At 42.4% G+C, this 15,675-nt stretch overlaps 1 protein-coding gene across 26 annotated transcripts in view; it reads left to right on the top strand.

Annotated features, from left to right (window-relative positions):
* Window positions 1–15,675, top strand: part of AOPEP (aminopeptidase O (putative)) — a 412,311-nt gene that overhangs the window by 274,919 nt on the left and 121,717 nt on the right. For all 26 annotated transcript variants that reach the window (XR_012668547.1, XR_012668548.1, XM_075128662.1 and 23 more), the window contains one exon: window positions 639–699. Coding sequence is in view for 24 of the 26 variants with exons in the window: in XM_075128662.1 (XP_074984763.1) it covers window positions 639–699 (61 nt within the window). In the remaining 2 variants the exon portion in view is untranslated. The remainder of the gene's footprint in view (window positions 1–638; window positions 700–15,675) is intronic.

Raw genomic sequence — 15,675 nt, 5'->3', positions numbered from 1 at the left:
GAGTTCAAATGTAACAGATTGTTTCCTTTCTTAGCAGTTATGGTTTCAGAGTGCATTGTGAGTTTACCCATAAATGTTATGAGGGAAAGAAACAGGTGTAGAAAAGCTGACATCCAAATATATATACTTACCAACTTTAAGGAGGATTTAAGTCCGGCAGTACATTTTAAAGTCCATACATCTAAGGCAGTTCAGACTTCATGTCAGTTTTAACTCTGGCATTTTTTCCTTTCATTTTGATTGCTGCCTCAGTAAAATACTGATTTTGACAATCTCCAGTTAATTTTGCTCCCTTTGTTTCTTTCTCAGAAAAGAGAAACAGAAAAGCCACACAAACAGAACCACAGAGCACCTGCTCATGCTTATGTGTTTCATAAATGCAGCTTAGCTTCTTGTACTTTTTCTGTCAGCTTTCATAGTCACTGAATTAATCATTTTAGTTTGAAAAACATAGAATCAGATCTGTCTTAATTTGCAAGTGTCATCTCTGGTAATGTTAATTAAAAAGAACAAGAACTGGATTATAAACTACTGCTTAGTCTACAAGGTTTTTATTCTATTTTTACATGTTTTTCTCTGGAAAATATACATATTTGTGTATGTATGTTCCATGAAACAAGTTTAATTTTATTTTAAAGGTACGGACTATCGGTTGAAAATATCATCGGGGCCTGGCTTGACACTTCTGGAATACCAAAGGTAAATGCAAAGTATCTTTTCTCAATAGATTTCAGACAATGACTGTTTGTTCAAATCTCTGCCTCTACAATCACAGGTATGACACAAAATAAATCTCTGTTTTGATGACATCTGCTCTGCATGCCTTTATACTGTATAGAATGGGACTCACCTTTTTGTTATCCATTGCAAACAAGCTGCCAAAAGAAAAATCTTTGAAACCTTATTTTATTATTAAACATTGTGATCATTGGAAAGTGTGCTGTAAGGTACTGTAATGAGATTCACTACATGTAAGAACATTGTTTGCCTATGTCAATTTGTGAATTACTGTGACAGCCACACTGACAGCAGAAATGTCAATAAATATGAAATTATCTGTACTTTGATATTTCATGAATGTTGAGTATGATCACAGATCTTCCCAATCTGTTACATGAATTATGTGTGTTATAGAGAAGTCCCACCTCTGCTCTGGTTAAGGTTGAGCATCACTTCTCTTGAAAGGTTGACAATTGTAAGTTCTCTAAAATCTGCATGATTATTCAGATTGAATTTGCTGTGTCTCTTGAGGGTGATTGGTTGTGTTAGTGGTCCAAATTTGTGGTCATTTGAGCCAGGGTCTCCTGAGAGTCAGCTTAAAAAAACATTTTACAAAATCACCTGGTTCTTCTAACTCTTTTTGTGCACACCTCAGGCTCAACCTCTGGCTCTGATTTTTCCCAAACTGACCTCAGTTGCTTGGGATTTATCTAAACTAGTTCATGGTACCCACTGTCCCCTTGGGGAAGCAATATTGAAAAAGGTTTTAAGGGTAAAGTTTGTAACTCCAGGTCAGCACATGCCAAACTGAAGTGCCTACAAAAAGTGAAATGCATGTGTACAGCAAGATTAGGGCTCTCTGGAAGCCAGAAGGTTTGCAGGCAATGTGGTATCTCAGTAATTAGGCAGCTCAGGGTGACTATCACTGCTCATTGAACATGAGCTGCACCCATGCACCATGAATTTTAGCACTACCATTGGCAGCTTTGAGAGAATGTATTATGCATGTTCCCTGCCCTTTTGCCTGCATTCTGCAGGGGTGCATTTTGGAAGTTTTACCCTGAAACCAAGACATTTTAAAGTACTCTAAAATCCACATGCAGATTCTGATTTTACTTTAGAAGTATTGTCAAGGAAATCAGCATTAATTAAATAGAGGGAAGATGAAGGACTATAGTAATCAATTAGGGTAATGTAATCATAACTCATACTCTTCATGGGTTTCCTGAACAGTGGAACTGAGTGTGATCAAAAGAAAGCGAATTGTTGGCTTATTTGTTCAAGGTGTTTCTGATAGACAGGTCCCCTAACATGAGCTGCTCATAACATTTTCAGATTCTTATCACCTTTTTGGTCCTGACATATGGAATATTGGGTGTGATGGTGATTTTGGAGCAGTGGGGAGGGGGAGGAATGCGGGGGTGCTAGAGCAGTGCAGGAGGTGTGAGGGTTGGGAAGGTATAGGATGGTGGCTTTGCCTCTCTGCTAACCTTCATCCTTAGGGCTGTGCTCTGCCATAGCTACTGAGCTGCCAGCACACACCCTAAACAATTACTCTTATTAATGCAAGAGATCATCTAAACACTGTTTTTGAAAACCCAGTTCAATGACCAGAGTTCTGCTGAAGAAAAATGTAGTTTTGCTTTGGTTCCTCAATTATTAAGGATTTTTGCTCTCTAGGAACTCAGAAACATGGACACCAGAACTATAAGAAGAAAAAATTGGGCATCTTCCCCTTCAGAAGGGAAGTAGAACCATCTGTGCCCTCCTCCGCCTCCCTCTCTCCCCTACAAATACCCCCTACCTACATAGTTCCTCCCTGTTGCATCTCCACAAGGCTGAGGAAGGGGACTCGGGGGCTCCCCTTTCCTTCACTGCTCCCTGATCAATGAAGGAACCCAGAACTCCCTCCCTTCCCCATAGCTGACTTCAACAGTGGGGAAAGGGCCCCAGGCTCACCCCTCTCTTTGACGCAGCTGTTCCTAGGGGGAAAGGATGGTTGCAGAGCAGCACAGGAGTATGAGGGGAAGAAAGGAAGGAAGATCAGAGTTGCGCAGTGTGGGATCTAGGAAGGCTTCAGCTCTTCCCCTAAACTCTAGATCTCTATTACCCGCCCCCCCAGCATTTCTCTCCCTGTTTCATTATATGTTCCCACAGTGCTGAGGCCATGATGGGAAAAGTGATGAAGCAAGTTCAGTGCATGGCATGCTGAGAGTGAGTGGAGAGCTGAGAACAGACACGCTACATCGGGGGGTGGGGGGGGCAAACTTTTTGACCTGAGAGCCTCATCGGGTTTCTGAAATTGTATGGAGGGCTGGTTAGGGGAGGCTGTGCCTCCCCAAACAGCCAGGCATGGCCCGGCCCCCGCCCCCCCGGTGACCCCAGCCACATCCACCCCTGCTGCTCTCTGTCCGCTGACCGCCCCCGGACTCCCTGCCCCATCCAACCTCCCCTCTCCTTCCTGACTGCCCCCCGGGACCCCTGCCTCATCCAACAACCCTTCTCTCTGACCGTGCCCGGACCCACCGCCCCTAACTGCCCCCCACCGCCCCATCCAACCCCCCTCTCCTTCCTGACTGCCCCCCCCGGGACCCCTGCCCCATCCACTCCCCCCCCGCTCCCTATTACCTGACTGCCCCCCACCACCTCCCACCCAACCCCTCCTCTCCTTCCTGACTGCCCCTCTGGAACCCATGCTCCCATTCAACTCCCCTGTTCCCTGCCCTGACTGCACCAACCCCTATCCACACCCCTGGCCACCCCCCAAACTCCCTTGCCCTCTATCCAACCCCCGCCCCCGCTCCCTGCCCCCTTACCATGCTGCCTGGAGCACCGGTAGCTGGTGGCGCGGCTGCACCAGGACAGGCAGCCATGCCGTGCAGCACTGAGCACCAGGTCAGGCCGTGGCTCTGCAGCTGTGCTGCCCTAGGAGCTCGCAGCCCCGCTGCCCAGAGCATTGTGCCAGCAGTGCAGTGAGCTGAAGCTCTGGGGGAGGGGAAACAGCAGGGGAGGGGCCGGGGGCAAGCTTCCCAGGCCAGGAGCTCAGGGGCCGGGTAGGATGGTCCCGCGGGCCGGATGTGGCCCGCCAGCCATAGTTTGCCCACCTCTGCGCTAGATCCATGGCACAGGCATACAATGAAGACACTGGGGTGGGGAATGGAATGGGGAAGTTAGATGCCTGGCACTGTACGCAGCACTGAAATCATATTTGGGAGTTGAGAACATGCTCAGGGCATGCACCAAGCATACTGTGCTGAAACCAAATGAGGAGTTGAGAACAGGCCTAATCAGTGCATGGTGTTTGGCCACAAGCACTGGAACCAAGGGAGGGAAGATAAGAACATCCAGTGAGATGAGTGAATCAGTTCACACCTTTCAGAACTTGTTTTGAGGCTGTATTCATCTTAACTGGGTATTCTCTTTTAGCTAAGAACATCTAATTGAGATGAATGGGCCACTTCCCACCTCTCTGATCCTCCTATACTGCTAAGAGTAAGTTGTAGCTGCAGACTTAGGGTATGTCTACACTACGAAATTAGGTCGATTTTTTAGAAGTCGATTTTTAGAATTCGATTTTATACAGTCGATTGCATATGTCCACACTAAGCTCATTAAGTTGGCGGAGTGCGTCCTCACTACAGTGGCTAGCATCGACTTATGGAGCGGTGCACTGTGGGTAGCTATCCCACAGTTCCTGCAGTCTGCGCCGCCCATTGGAATTCTGGGTTAAGCTCCCAATGCCTGATGAGGCCAAAACATTGTCCCGGGTGGTTTTGGGTATATGTCATCAGTTGCCCCTCCCTCCGTGAAAGCAACAGCAGACAATCATTTTGCGCCTTTTTTCCTGGGTTACACGTGCAGATGCCATACCATGGCAAGCATGGAGCCCGCTCAGCTCACCGTCACCGCTGCTGTTGTGGGCAAGTCTACTGTGGGGGCTGCTGTGATCCAAGTGGCCAATGCAATCATTTATGTTCTGTTATCAAGGGTAGTGACTCTGGGAAATGTGCGTGCCTTTTTAGACTTTAGGTGCATCACATTCCTGTCCTTTGTCGCTGGTGAAGAAGTCTTGCAGCTGTACATTCCAGTCCGGTCGGTGCTGTAACACCCCATACCACTTCTATGGTTGACACATGTAACAGCTCCAGGGCTCTTGCTCTTTTGCCTTGGCCGAGGTACCTTGCCCGACCAGGATCTCCAAGCATTCGACACAGAAGCACCTGCAGCAGCTGGCATTGCTACACAGCAGCAGCTCTTGTGTGCCTTCGCAGCAGACAGTGAAGTAGGACTGCTAGTTGTCCTCGTTCATGGTGTATGGCTCCTCCGCTTCCGCTGCAACTCTGCTTTCCTGCAACTCTGCAGCAGACAGTGAAGTAGGACTGGTAGCTGTCCTCGTCGGACATGTAGCTTGGTTGGGGATTCTGGGAACGTCTTCCCTGCCCAGCTCCTAGCAACCTCCAGGGCATGGTGTTCGGCTCCACTGCTTCTGCTGCAACACTGCTCTCCTGTGAGCTGGAGGCTTCTGCCTCAGGCTGCTCTCCCAGCTGGCAGCACTGCATGGTCACACCTACCCCAGCCTACCCCTTGTTTCCATGGCTCATGAAGCCTGGACAGTAGTAAGGAGCAGTTCAACCATAGGCTGAGCAAGTGCAGAATGATGGTAGAATGTGCCTTTGGACGTTTAAAAGCTCGCTGGTGCTGTTGGTCAGACCTCAGCGCAACCAGCATTCCCACTGTTATTGCTGCTTGCTGTGTGCTCCATAATATCTGTGAGAGTAAGGGGGAGACATTTATGGCAGGGTGGGAGTTTGAGGCAAATCGCCTGGTGTCTGATTTTGAGCAGCCAGACACCAGGACAATTAGAAGAGCACAGCAAGGCGCTCTGTGCATCAGAGAGGCTTTGAAAACCAGTTTCATGACTGGCCAGGCTTCGGTGTGACAGTTGTGTGTGTTTCTCCTTGATGCAAACCTGCCCACTTTGTTGATTTTAATTCCCTGTAAGCCAACCACCCTCCCCCCTTTGAAATAAAGTATCTATTGTTTTGAAACCATGCATTCTTTATTAATTAAAAAAAATCAGATAACGGGGCTTTTCCTGTGTACCTGGCTAGTGCATCGGAGTTCAAAGTGCTGTCCAGAGCAGTAACTACACTTCCCTAATTTAACAGTATCTCCTACAAAAAACAACATATTTTTGATTTTGTGATTTTTCTTTTTAAACACCTAGGAACTTCACTGACAAAATACTTTAACACAGAGATAAGGTTGTCCAGGGAGTGCCTGGTGCCCTTCCAAAACATTAAGTCCAGCTGCATTCAAACCTCTGAAAACCAGGAAATACACAGTTAAAATAAACATCAGTTCCACAACACAATCTTAACTCTGCCCTCTTTGAGCAATGCCCCAGCATGCCATTAACACACATACTAGCACTCAGCCTTTTTAGATGCTGCAGAACATGAAGGGAACAGTGTACATGAGCACTGTAGGACAAATTGTTAACATCTTCTCTTTGCTAAGGCAAAGCTTGGGTTTAGGTCAGGAGTAGCAAGGTGGAGCTATCTACACCTGGCCTATGCTCATACTGAGTCTACTCCACGCAAATCACTCCAGGTTTGCTAAATGGTACAGTCCCTTCACCAGGCTGCTGACGATCCCTATGATAAGATTACTCCTGTCATCACTACTGATACAACCTGCAGCACTGAAATGAGACATACTTGATGTTTCAAGGAACATACGCATCTCTCCTCATATCTTAGAATCATAGGACAGAAGGGGACCTCTAAAGGTCATCTAGTCCACTCCCCTGCATGTCCACTCATGGCAGGACTACATAACTAAACCATCCCTGGCAGGTGTTTGTCTAACCTGCTCTTAAAAATCTCCAATGATGGAGATTCCACAATGTCCCTAAGCAATTTACTCCAGTGCTTAAATACCCTGACAGTTAGGAAGTTTCCTAATGTCCAACCTAAACCAGCCTTTAAACCTGCAATTTAAGTCCATTGCTGCTTCTCTTGTCTCCTTGTAACAACCTTTATTGTACTTGAAAACTGTTATCATGTGTGTCCCCCCCTTAATCGTCCCTTCTCCAGACTAGAATCATAGAATATCAGGGTTGGAAGGGACCTCAGGAGGTCATCTAGTCCAACCCCCTGCTCAAAGCAGGACCCATCCCCAATTAAATCATCCCAGCCAGGGCTTTGTCAAGCCTGACCTTAAAAACTTCTAAGGAAGGAGATTCAACCACCTCCCTAGGCAACGCATTCCAGTGTTTCACCACCCTCCTAGTGAAAAAGTTTTTCCTAATATCCAACCTAAACCTCCCCCACTGCAACTTGAGACCATTACTCCTTGTCCTGTCCTCTTCCACCCCTGAGAATAGTCTAGAACCATCCTCTCTGGAACCACCTCTCAGATAGTTGAAAGCAGCTATCAAATCCCCCCTCATTCTTCTCTTCTGCAGACTAAACAATCCCAGTTCCCTCAGCCTCTCCTCATAAGTCATGTGTTCCAGACCCCTAATCATTTTTGTTGCCCTTCGCTGGACTCTCTCCAATTTATCCACATCCTTCTTGTAGTGTGGGGCCCAAAACTGGACACAGTACTCCAGATGAGGCCTCACCAATGTTGAATAGAGGGGGACTAGACAAACCCAATTGTTTCAATCTTCCCTCATACGTCATGTTTTCTAGACCTTTAATAATTGTTGTTATTTCTCTGGACTTTCTCCAGTTTGTCCACATCTTTCCTGAAACGTGGTGCCCTGAACCGGACATAATACTCCAGTTGAGGCCTAATCAGTGCATAGTTGATCGGAAGAATTACTTCTTGTGTCTTGCTTACAACACTTCTGCTAATACATCCCAGAATGAAGTTGACTCATATTTAGCCTGTGATCCACTATGACCCCCAGATCCCTTTCCACAGTACTCCTTCCTAGGCAGTCATTTCCCATTTTGTATATGTGCAAGTGATTGTTCCTTGCTAAGTGGAGTACTTTGCATTTGTCCTTATTGAATTTCATCCTATTTATGTCCGACCATTTCTTCAATTTGTCCAGATCATTTTGAATTTTATTTATGTCCTCCAAAGCACTAGAAACCCCTCCCAGCTTGGTATATTCTGCAAGCTTTAAAAGTGTACTCTATGCTATTATCTAAATCATTGATGAAAATATTAAACAGAACCGGACCCAGAACTAATCCCTATGGGACCCTACTTGATATGCCCTTCCAGCTTGACTGTGGACCACTGATAACTACTCTCTGGGGATGGATTTCTAACCAGTTTATTTCTCTAGTTTGTTTATGAGACAGTATCAAAAGCCATACTAAAGTCAAGATATACCACATCTACCACTTCCCCCAATCTACAAAACTTGTTACCCTGTCAAAGAAAGCTATTAAATTGGTATGACAGATTTGTTCTTGACAAATCCATGTTGCCCACTACTTATCACCTTATTCTCTTATAGATGTTTGCAAATAGATTGCTTAATTATTTGCTCCATTATCTTTCTGGGTACTGAGGTTAAGCTGACTGGTCTGTAATTCTCTCGGTTATCATTATTTCACTTTTTATAAATTGGCACTATATTTGTCCTTTTTCAGTCCTCTGGAATCTCTCCCATTTTCCATGACTTTACAAAGGTAATCACTAATGGCTCAGATATCTTCTTAGTCAGCTCCTTGAGTATTCTAGAGTGTATTTCAGCAGGCCCTGATGACTTGAAGACATTTAACTTGTCTAAGTAACTTTTAACTTGTTTTTCCCTATTTCAGCCTCTGATCCTATCTCATTTTCAATGGCATTCACTATGTTAGACATCCAGTCGCTACTAATCTTTTTGGTCATTCAGCACTACTGCTATTACCACATTTTCTGTTATTGTTTTGTGACAACTCTTCCAACCTGCTCTAACTAATCCCTCTAACTTTCAGTACAACTCTGCCTAACGTGAACACAGCTAGAGAGCATGCAAATACATACTGGAATTCAAATCTGTCACACAATGTAAACAATGGCACATTCTCTTTGTTTCTTCCTGTCAATTTATGACAGTAGCTTTACTGAACCATTCCCAGTGGCTATTGCCAGCTCCATGGAGCAGAGTTAAGGTTTCATTGTGGAGGTGGTACATACCTTAAGCCTTCATTTCCGGGTTTTCAGAGCTGAACTCAATGTTCTGGAAGGGCAGGAGGCACCACCGGGCAAGTTTAAATCTGAATTAACAAAGTTTCTTGTCAGTGAATTTAGAGAGCATTATGTAGAAACTTCAGGCATAGTACCAAGCCAGTGACTTTTCAGACTCTTCTGCAAAGTTTGCTGTAAAGGATTATGACTTGATTAGGAATAACAGCAGGCATATTTAGCTGAGTTTTGTATTCCACACAGCAAACAAGAAGGTTGCTTTTTAGAACAGTTATCTAGATGGAAGGAGAAAAAAGTGTTGTTAATTGTGCGCCACTGAGTCAGCACACCAATAATCAGCCACTAAATGGTTTGTGGAATTTTACTTCTATCCATCACTGTAAGGGATTGTTCTGAGTGTGACACCAAAAATTACGGAAAAAGGTGGGGAGTAAAATGAAGCAAAAGAAATCTATAATACTTTTGGTTGGTGTGAAAACTGAGCTGCATATGTCTTCCTAACTATGATTAGTACTTAAGAATATCCAGAACTGCTAGCAAGTCATTTCAATATCTGTTGCAAGAGCCTACATAGGCAAAACCTGTGGTAAAAATATTTACAAATCCAGCAGAGTCTAAATTACTATAGATTGTCTTTAAAGAACAAAGAGATTTCAGATGTTCTGTAAAAAACAACAACAACGCCAGCTAAAATGATACTGGTTTACTATTCTTTCTTCCTTTGAGAACAGCACACTGACCTCTTCCCACTCTCACTCTTTTCCATCAATAACTTTTTTGATGATTTACCCTTTTTGCCTTTAGCAATTCTCACGCTCTTGCAGGAACTGGTTTCCACTTTAGTGAAAGAAGCTGGAGTTCCTGTCATTCAGTGAATAGGACACCTTAGTTAGTGAGAGGTCAATTTTGCAAGCTGAGGATCCTCAATTCACACTGAAGTCAAGGGATCTGAGGGTGCTCAGCATTTCACAAGATGTTAGTAACTTGCATTATAAATTATAATCTAAAGCTACTCATATATTATGTTAGAACTGATTTAGTAGTAGTTTAGACAGTTTTCATTTTGGGGCAAATTGTAGCCTGGCTAGTGTGCTGGCACAGGGCTGTATGGGGACACAAACCACCCCCTTATGTCCTTGTGTTGGCTACATGGATCATGGCTAGCAGCACCGAAGTGGAACCAGGCTCTGTAGAATTGTTGTGTTCTCTTCCATATGAATACATGGCACTAAAGTTCCATTCCCATCAGCCCCAATCGACTGGGTGACAATGCTACTCCAGACTGTCAGGCAGTATGTACTGCTGGAATGGGTATAGGCTCAGAGCAGTTTAATCCCTCCCATGAGCATTAAAGGGATCAAGAGGGAGTTTGTGACTCTCACCACCATGATGCGCCTGTTGCTCCCGATTCTGGCTACGTAATTATCTCACAATCTGACCCATTCTGCTTTTCATTTTTATTTTGCCAACACAATATTAAAAACACTGAAATACAGTGTAATATTTTAAGTCATTCATAAACCTGATAATCTGAGAGCTCCCACAAAATTCTGAGTGCCCCAGCTTTAAGTTCCCACTGCACAAAAAAGCACAAAAAAGCCAGCAGTGTTGCTGATAATATTAAACAGATCATATTAGAGGGCTTGACATCACTCAGGATAAAACATATAATGCATCAGTAGATATTTATTTGGAGGAAACATAAAGTGAGAATGCCCAAATTATCAAAATATTTTGGTCATACATAAAATCTAAAGCTGTATTGCAAATATGGGGAAAACTACTTTTCCAGCAACACCTGGCACAGCTTCCAACTTCCAGTAGTCCAGGGTTAGTGTGTGTCCTACTGCTTATTCTGAATTAGTAAAATGGCTCCTTCATCTTTCTTCCATGTTTTTATAATTTTTATAGTGGATCTAGTTGTTGCCAGTTTATTTGATTTTTTTCTTTTATTGGTTTCCATTCAGGAAACCCACATCAGCTGCAGAATACAGAGAAGATTACAAAAAGACTTCACTATCCCAGGTAGTTTACAGTATTATCCACTAAAATGGGTTTAAGATTTTTCCTCCAGGATTATCCTAACATACAACCTGCAGGCACTTAATATTCTATGGAATTTGTTATTACACATCCAAGAAGCACCTCCAGAGATTACTTTTTTTTTTCCTATTCAAAATCTTCACGCCAGTGTCCATCTTAAGAAACTCGGCTGGGTAGTTGTGCAAGTGGTGGAGAGGAATGAATACCAGGAAGTGGATGTGGCCCTATTGAGGTGTCTTCATCCCACTGGAAGAATTAGCCTTTTGTATCCCTTACAATTCTCTACCATGAAGCAGAGGACTGGAAATCTGTGTAGTGGAAGCTTCTCTATTTCTGCCATTGGCCTACAACCAGCATGCTATCCCAAATCCTGCCCCTACAGTCTTTGCACAGGACCACAGAGATTTGGCACTACAGTCATGTAAAATATAACTAGCAAAACTTGAATACTAGCAAATCTCCATTAGTATTACACCCTTAATAAAACCTGAAGAAAAGCTCTGTGTAAGCTCAAAAGCTTGTCGCTCTCGCTAACAGAAGTTGGTCCAATAAAATATATTACCTCAGTGACCTTGTCTCACCCATAATAAAGTCATTCTGTGCATCCTCCAATTTGTAACCACTAGTTTCTGATCTCACATGCACTTGTGTAAATCAAGTCTTATAACAGAGGATGTGTTGTAATGACTGGCCTATCCTTTCTGATGTGGAAGAATTCCACAGAACAGCATGACTATCTTCAAAACAACATAATAGAGTACATGTGATGAATTCTGCAGCACCCACTCATTTTCTGAATAATTTTTTCCAGAAACATACCGTGGCTGTGTTAAATAAGGTCAAACGTACTGGGTTGTTGAATTTGCCACTTATCAGATCGAGCATCAGCAGTCTTCAGGATGTACTGAAGTTTCAGAAGTGAGTCACCACAGGACTGTAGCAGCTTTTCATCCTGTGCTAGGCTAATAATGACTTAACACCCGTAACTTTGGTCAATGAGTTAAGCTGACATGTAGTGGAATGAGAAGCACTCAGCAGCTTTTGGAGCTGGAAAGCATGTATAAGTCCACTCAATACCCCCCCACCTCTGCCACTACTGGATTGCTCTCTAAAGTATATTTTCTCATGTTTTTATCTTGTCTAGTTTTAAATGTCTTAGGTGATGGGGCCTCCACACCTTTCTTAAGACCACAGTCTGATAGAGCTTGTTGTCGATGAAGATTTCCCTATAGTTGCAGCATTTTTTTTCTTTGTAATCTGATTACTCTACTTAGAACTTCTTATTACTCCCTAAATAAATAATGCTTTTAAAAATATATATAAACAGTTATCTTCACCCACCCTCAACTCTCCTTAGCTGTTGTTTAGACAACCAATATATAAGATGATCCCTACACCCCTTCAACTGGTTTTGTTCACTAGTCTGAACGCCCTCCAATTCGTCTCCATTTTCTCTTGTTCCTGTTGAAATTGAATTCTTTCTTAGTACAGGAAAAATACCATTATTTATTGGTAAGATACTATGCGTGAAACTCTAACTTGCTCTTTCATGATGAAGTGATCATCCTTAGTGTCACATTAAATTAAAATATCTCTTTCTCAGTCAAATATGTAGCCAATATGCTCTTTCATGACACATTTTCCATTAGTACTTGAACTGAATATATTTAAGTGGTGAGATATGTTCCTTAAATGAAATTTGAAATTTTTATGTAATCACAAGACTACGTGACCTGTGGCTGAATCATGATCAGTGGAACTAAAGGCTATGTCTACACTACAAGGACTACAATGGCACAGCTGCAGCACTATAGCTATGCCACTGTAGCGCTGCAGTATAGACACTTCCTACAGTGACAGAAGGAGCTTTTCCGTCAATGTAGGTAATCCACCTCCCTGAGCAGTGGTAACTAGGTCTGTGGTGCTGAGGGTGTGAATTTTTACAAACCCCTGAACAACATAGTTAGCTTGATCTAAATTTTAAGTGTAGGCCTGGGCCAGAGCCAGAGGGTCCATGTTCCCCGGAAGAACTGTTATGGGTGACACAGCAGGGGAACTGAGAAACTAATGGAGTTAGGCTAGAAGAAACACAGCTATGTAGACAGAGCAGTGCACGGAGTCTAATAAAATTCTACTTGTTCAACTTATCCTGCATTCAACTTCGCTCTTTGCTAACAATACAGTGGCCAAAACAGCAAATACCACAATCAGATTGCATGCGTTGACAGTACCCTTCTTCCTGCTCTCTCGCCCTCTTGCCCAGCTTGTCTCTTTCTGTTCCTACTTAGGACTTGATTCCACATTTGCTCTACTTGATTCCAGTATGCAGTATTCCACATGAGCATGAGTGGCAGAATAGAGCCACTAATTCTGAATGAACAACTGAACATAAACTCCTCCTAGAGACTATTAAGAATTGTGCCATGTTTGTTTTAGTCTTTTTAAACCTTTGTTTCCTTAGAATCATAGAATATCGGGGTTGGAAGGGACCTCAGGAGATCATCTAGTCCAATCCCCTGCTCAAAGCAGGACCAATCCCCAATTTTTGCCCCAGATCCCAAATGGCCCCCTAAAGGATTGAACTCACAACCCTGGGTTTAGCAGGCCAATGCTCCAAACCACTGAGCTATCCCTCTCCCTACTTTTCCTCTGCTGGTTTTGTTTCTTGGATGAAAATGCTTTTCAGTAGCATTCACAATTATATGGCATTCTATGCATAATCTGTCATTTAAGACCCATCTTCTAGTGTTGTTTGAAAATGAATATACCATGTGCACACTGCTCTCCAAAGATGTAAGGTCAAGAAAATTCTTCCACTAGTTGATATTCGTTTATTCATGGTTGTTAAGGTTCTTTATTTTCTACATGTTCTTGCTATTTTCTACATGGTTTAGATTATTTCAGCAAGTATCATAGTTTTATATCTGGCTGGCTCTTAGACTGTCCAGCTTGAGGGCCAAACTTCATGAGCCAGTTAAACAATCCAGGAAAAATATAAATTGTGAAATGCCAAAAATTGATGTAAGGAATGTCTTTCATTGGTTATATAAACTTTTGGGGCATGTTACACCAACACCTTTATTTACTATGAATAATAGGTTGTTACTAAGGCCAGTTCCTGGCTGTTGTCCCACTTACAAACTTTATAGATTTCCTGTTTCCTATTACTAAGAGAGAATGATGACTAAGGGGCTCTTAGGATAGACTGCATAGATGATGCATCATAAATTAATAGTTAACAGTCAATTACTAACAAACTGACCAAATCCAAATGCCATTAAAAAGGAGTGCTCCCCTTACACCTCTAGAAGATAGTTATCATTTGTTTATCTAAGTTTTACAGTGTGTGTAGACAGGCATTCAGCAAAGAAGTAACTCCTTCAGGGTCAGTGTTTCCACTGAACTATGTAACTTAATCCTTGGTATTTCTTGTCATGTTTTACCTCTAAGATTTCTGTCTGAATGTTTCAGAGTAACAGCCGTGTTAGTCTGTATTCGCAAAAAGAAAAGGAGTACTTGTGGCACCTTAGAGACTAACCAATTTATTTGATCATGAGCTTTCGTGAGCTACAGCTCACTTCATCGGATGCATACCGTGGAAACTGCAGCAGACTTTATATATACACAGAGAATATGAAATAATACCTCCTCCCACCCCACTATCCTGCTGGTAATAGCTTATCTAAAGTGATCATCAGGTGGGCCATTTCCAGCACATGTGATATTTGTAAATATTTGATGGGGAAGGCAACAAACAACTGAAATCCTCTCCATATGTGCCATATCCTCTCCATATTGTAGGCATTGGCAATATGAACTTCTGCTTAGTAGACAAAGTTTATTCAACCCCATGATTTGGCATAGGGTTTTTAGATTTTTTTCACTCTGTGAAGATGAATAGTGACTCTGTTAGATTCATTTCAAATCTTGTGAGTACTGGTCCCAAGAATAACATGCTGTTGCTTTAATGCTCAAACTTGCTACATAACTAACCTCAAACTATTTTTTGGCCTAACAGAACACGGAGACGTGTGCATGCATTTTCAAATCACTGCAGAGTATATAATTGATATTTTGAGATATAATCTGAAGAAATCTTAATTGCTAATTATATGTGAAAAATACTTGCGCTTGGTGATAGATATCGTTTGAAAAATAGATAGTTGCCCTCAAGAATAATGGTCACCTTGGGATACTAAACTGTTTGCAGAGTGGGAAATTAAATGATCCTTAAAATGCTCTTAATGTATTTAAATTAGTGTAGGTCAATACAATAAATTGGCTAGTTGAATCTCTAATAATAATAAGGATGAAACAAACCTTTAAAAATAAAATTCATTGGTGGTCTGTCATTTCAGAAATTAGAAGTTCTGTTAACACTCCATCTCATTTTCAGCCGTCTAAATAAACACTCAGGAGGATGAGATTTTGTGATGTATAGAAATGCACTGAAACAAATTGTAGCATATTGTAAGGTGCATAGATCCAGATGAATCATGAACAGAAACCGACCAAGATAGATTGTGCAAACAAAACGTTTCTATACACTTTTACTCTTGATCATGCCCTTTTAAAGGGATATGAAGACAATAGCCAAGTCAATTAACTACTGTATATGAAGAATTTGATGCAGGCAATATTATTTTATATTTGGCAAGTTATCATTATATAAAGTATACTGTAGGTAAATGTTAATTTTGTAGGTAAGACTTACATTGATCTGAATTAAAGATGGTTCTTAACATACAGTGTAAT

The sequence above is a fragment of the Caretta caretta genome, chromosome 5 (genome assembly GCF_965140235.1).
Source record: "Caretta caretta isolate rCarCar2 chromosome 5, rCarCar1.hap1, whole genome shotgun sequence".
Classification (NCBI taxonomy): domain Eukaryota; kingdom Metazoa; phylum Chordata; order Testudines; family Cheloniidae; genus Caretta; species Caretta caretta.
Note: the sequence above shows the minus strand (reverse complement) of the source record. Positions and strands in the feature narration are given on the sequence as shown.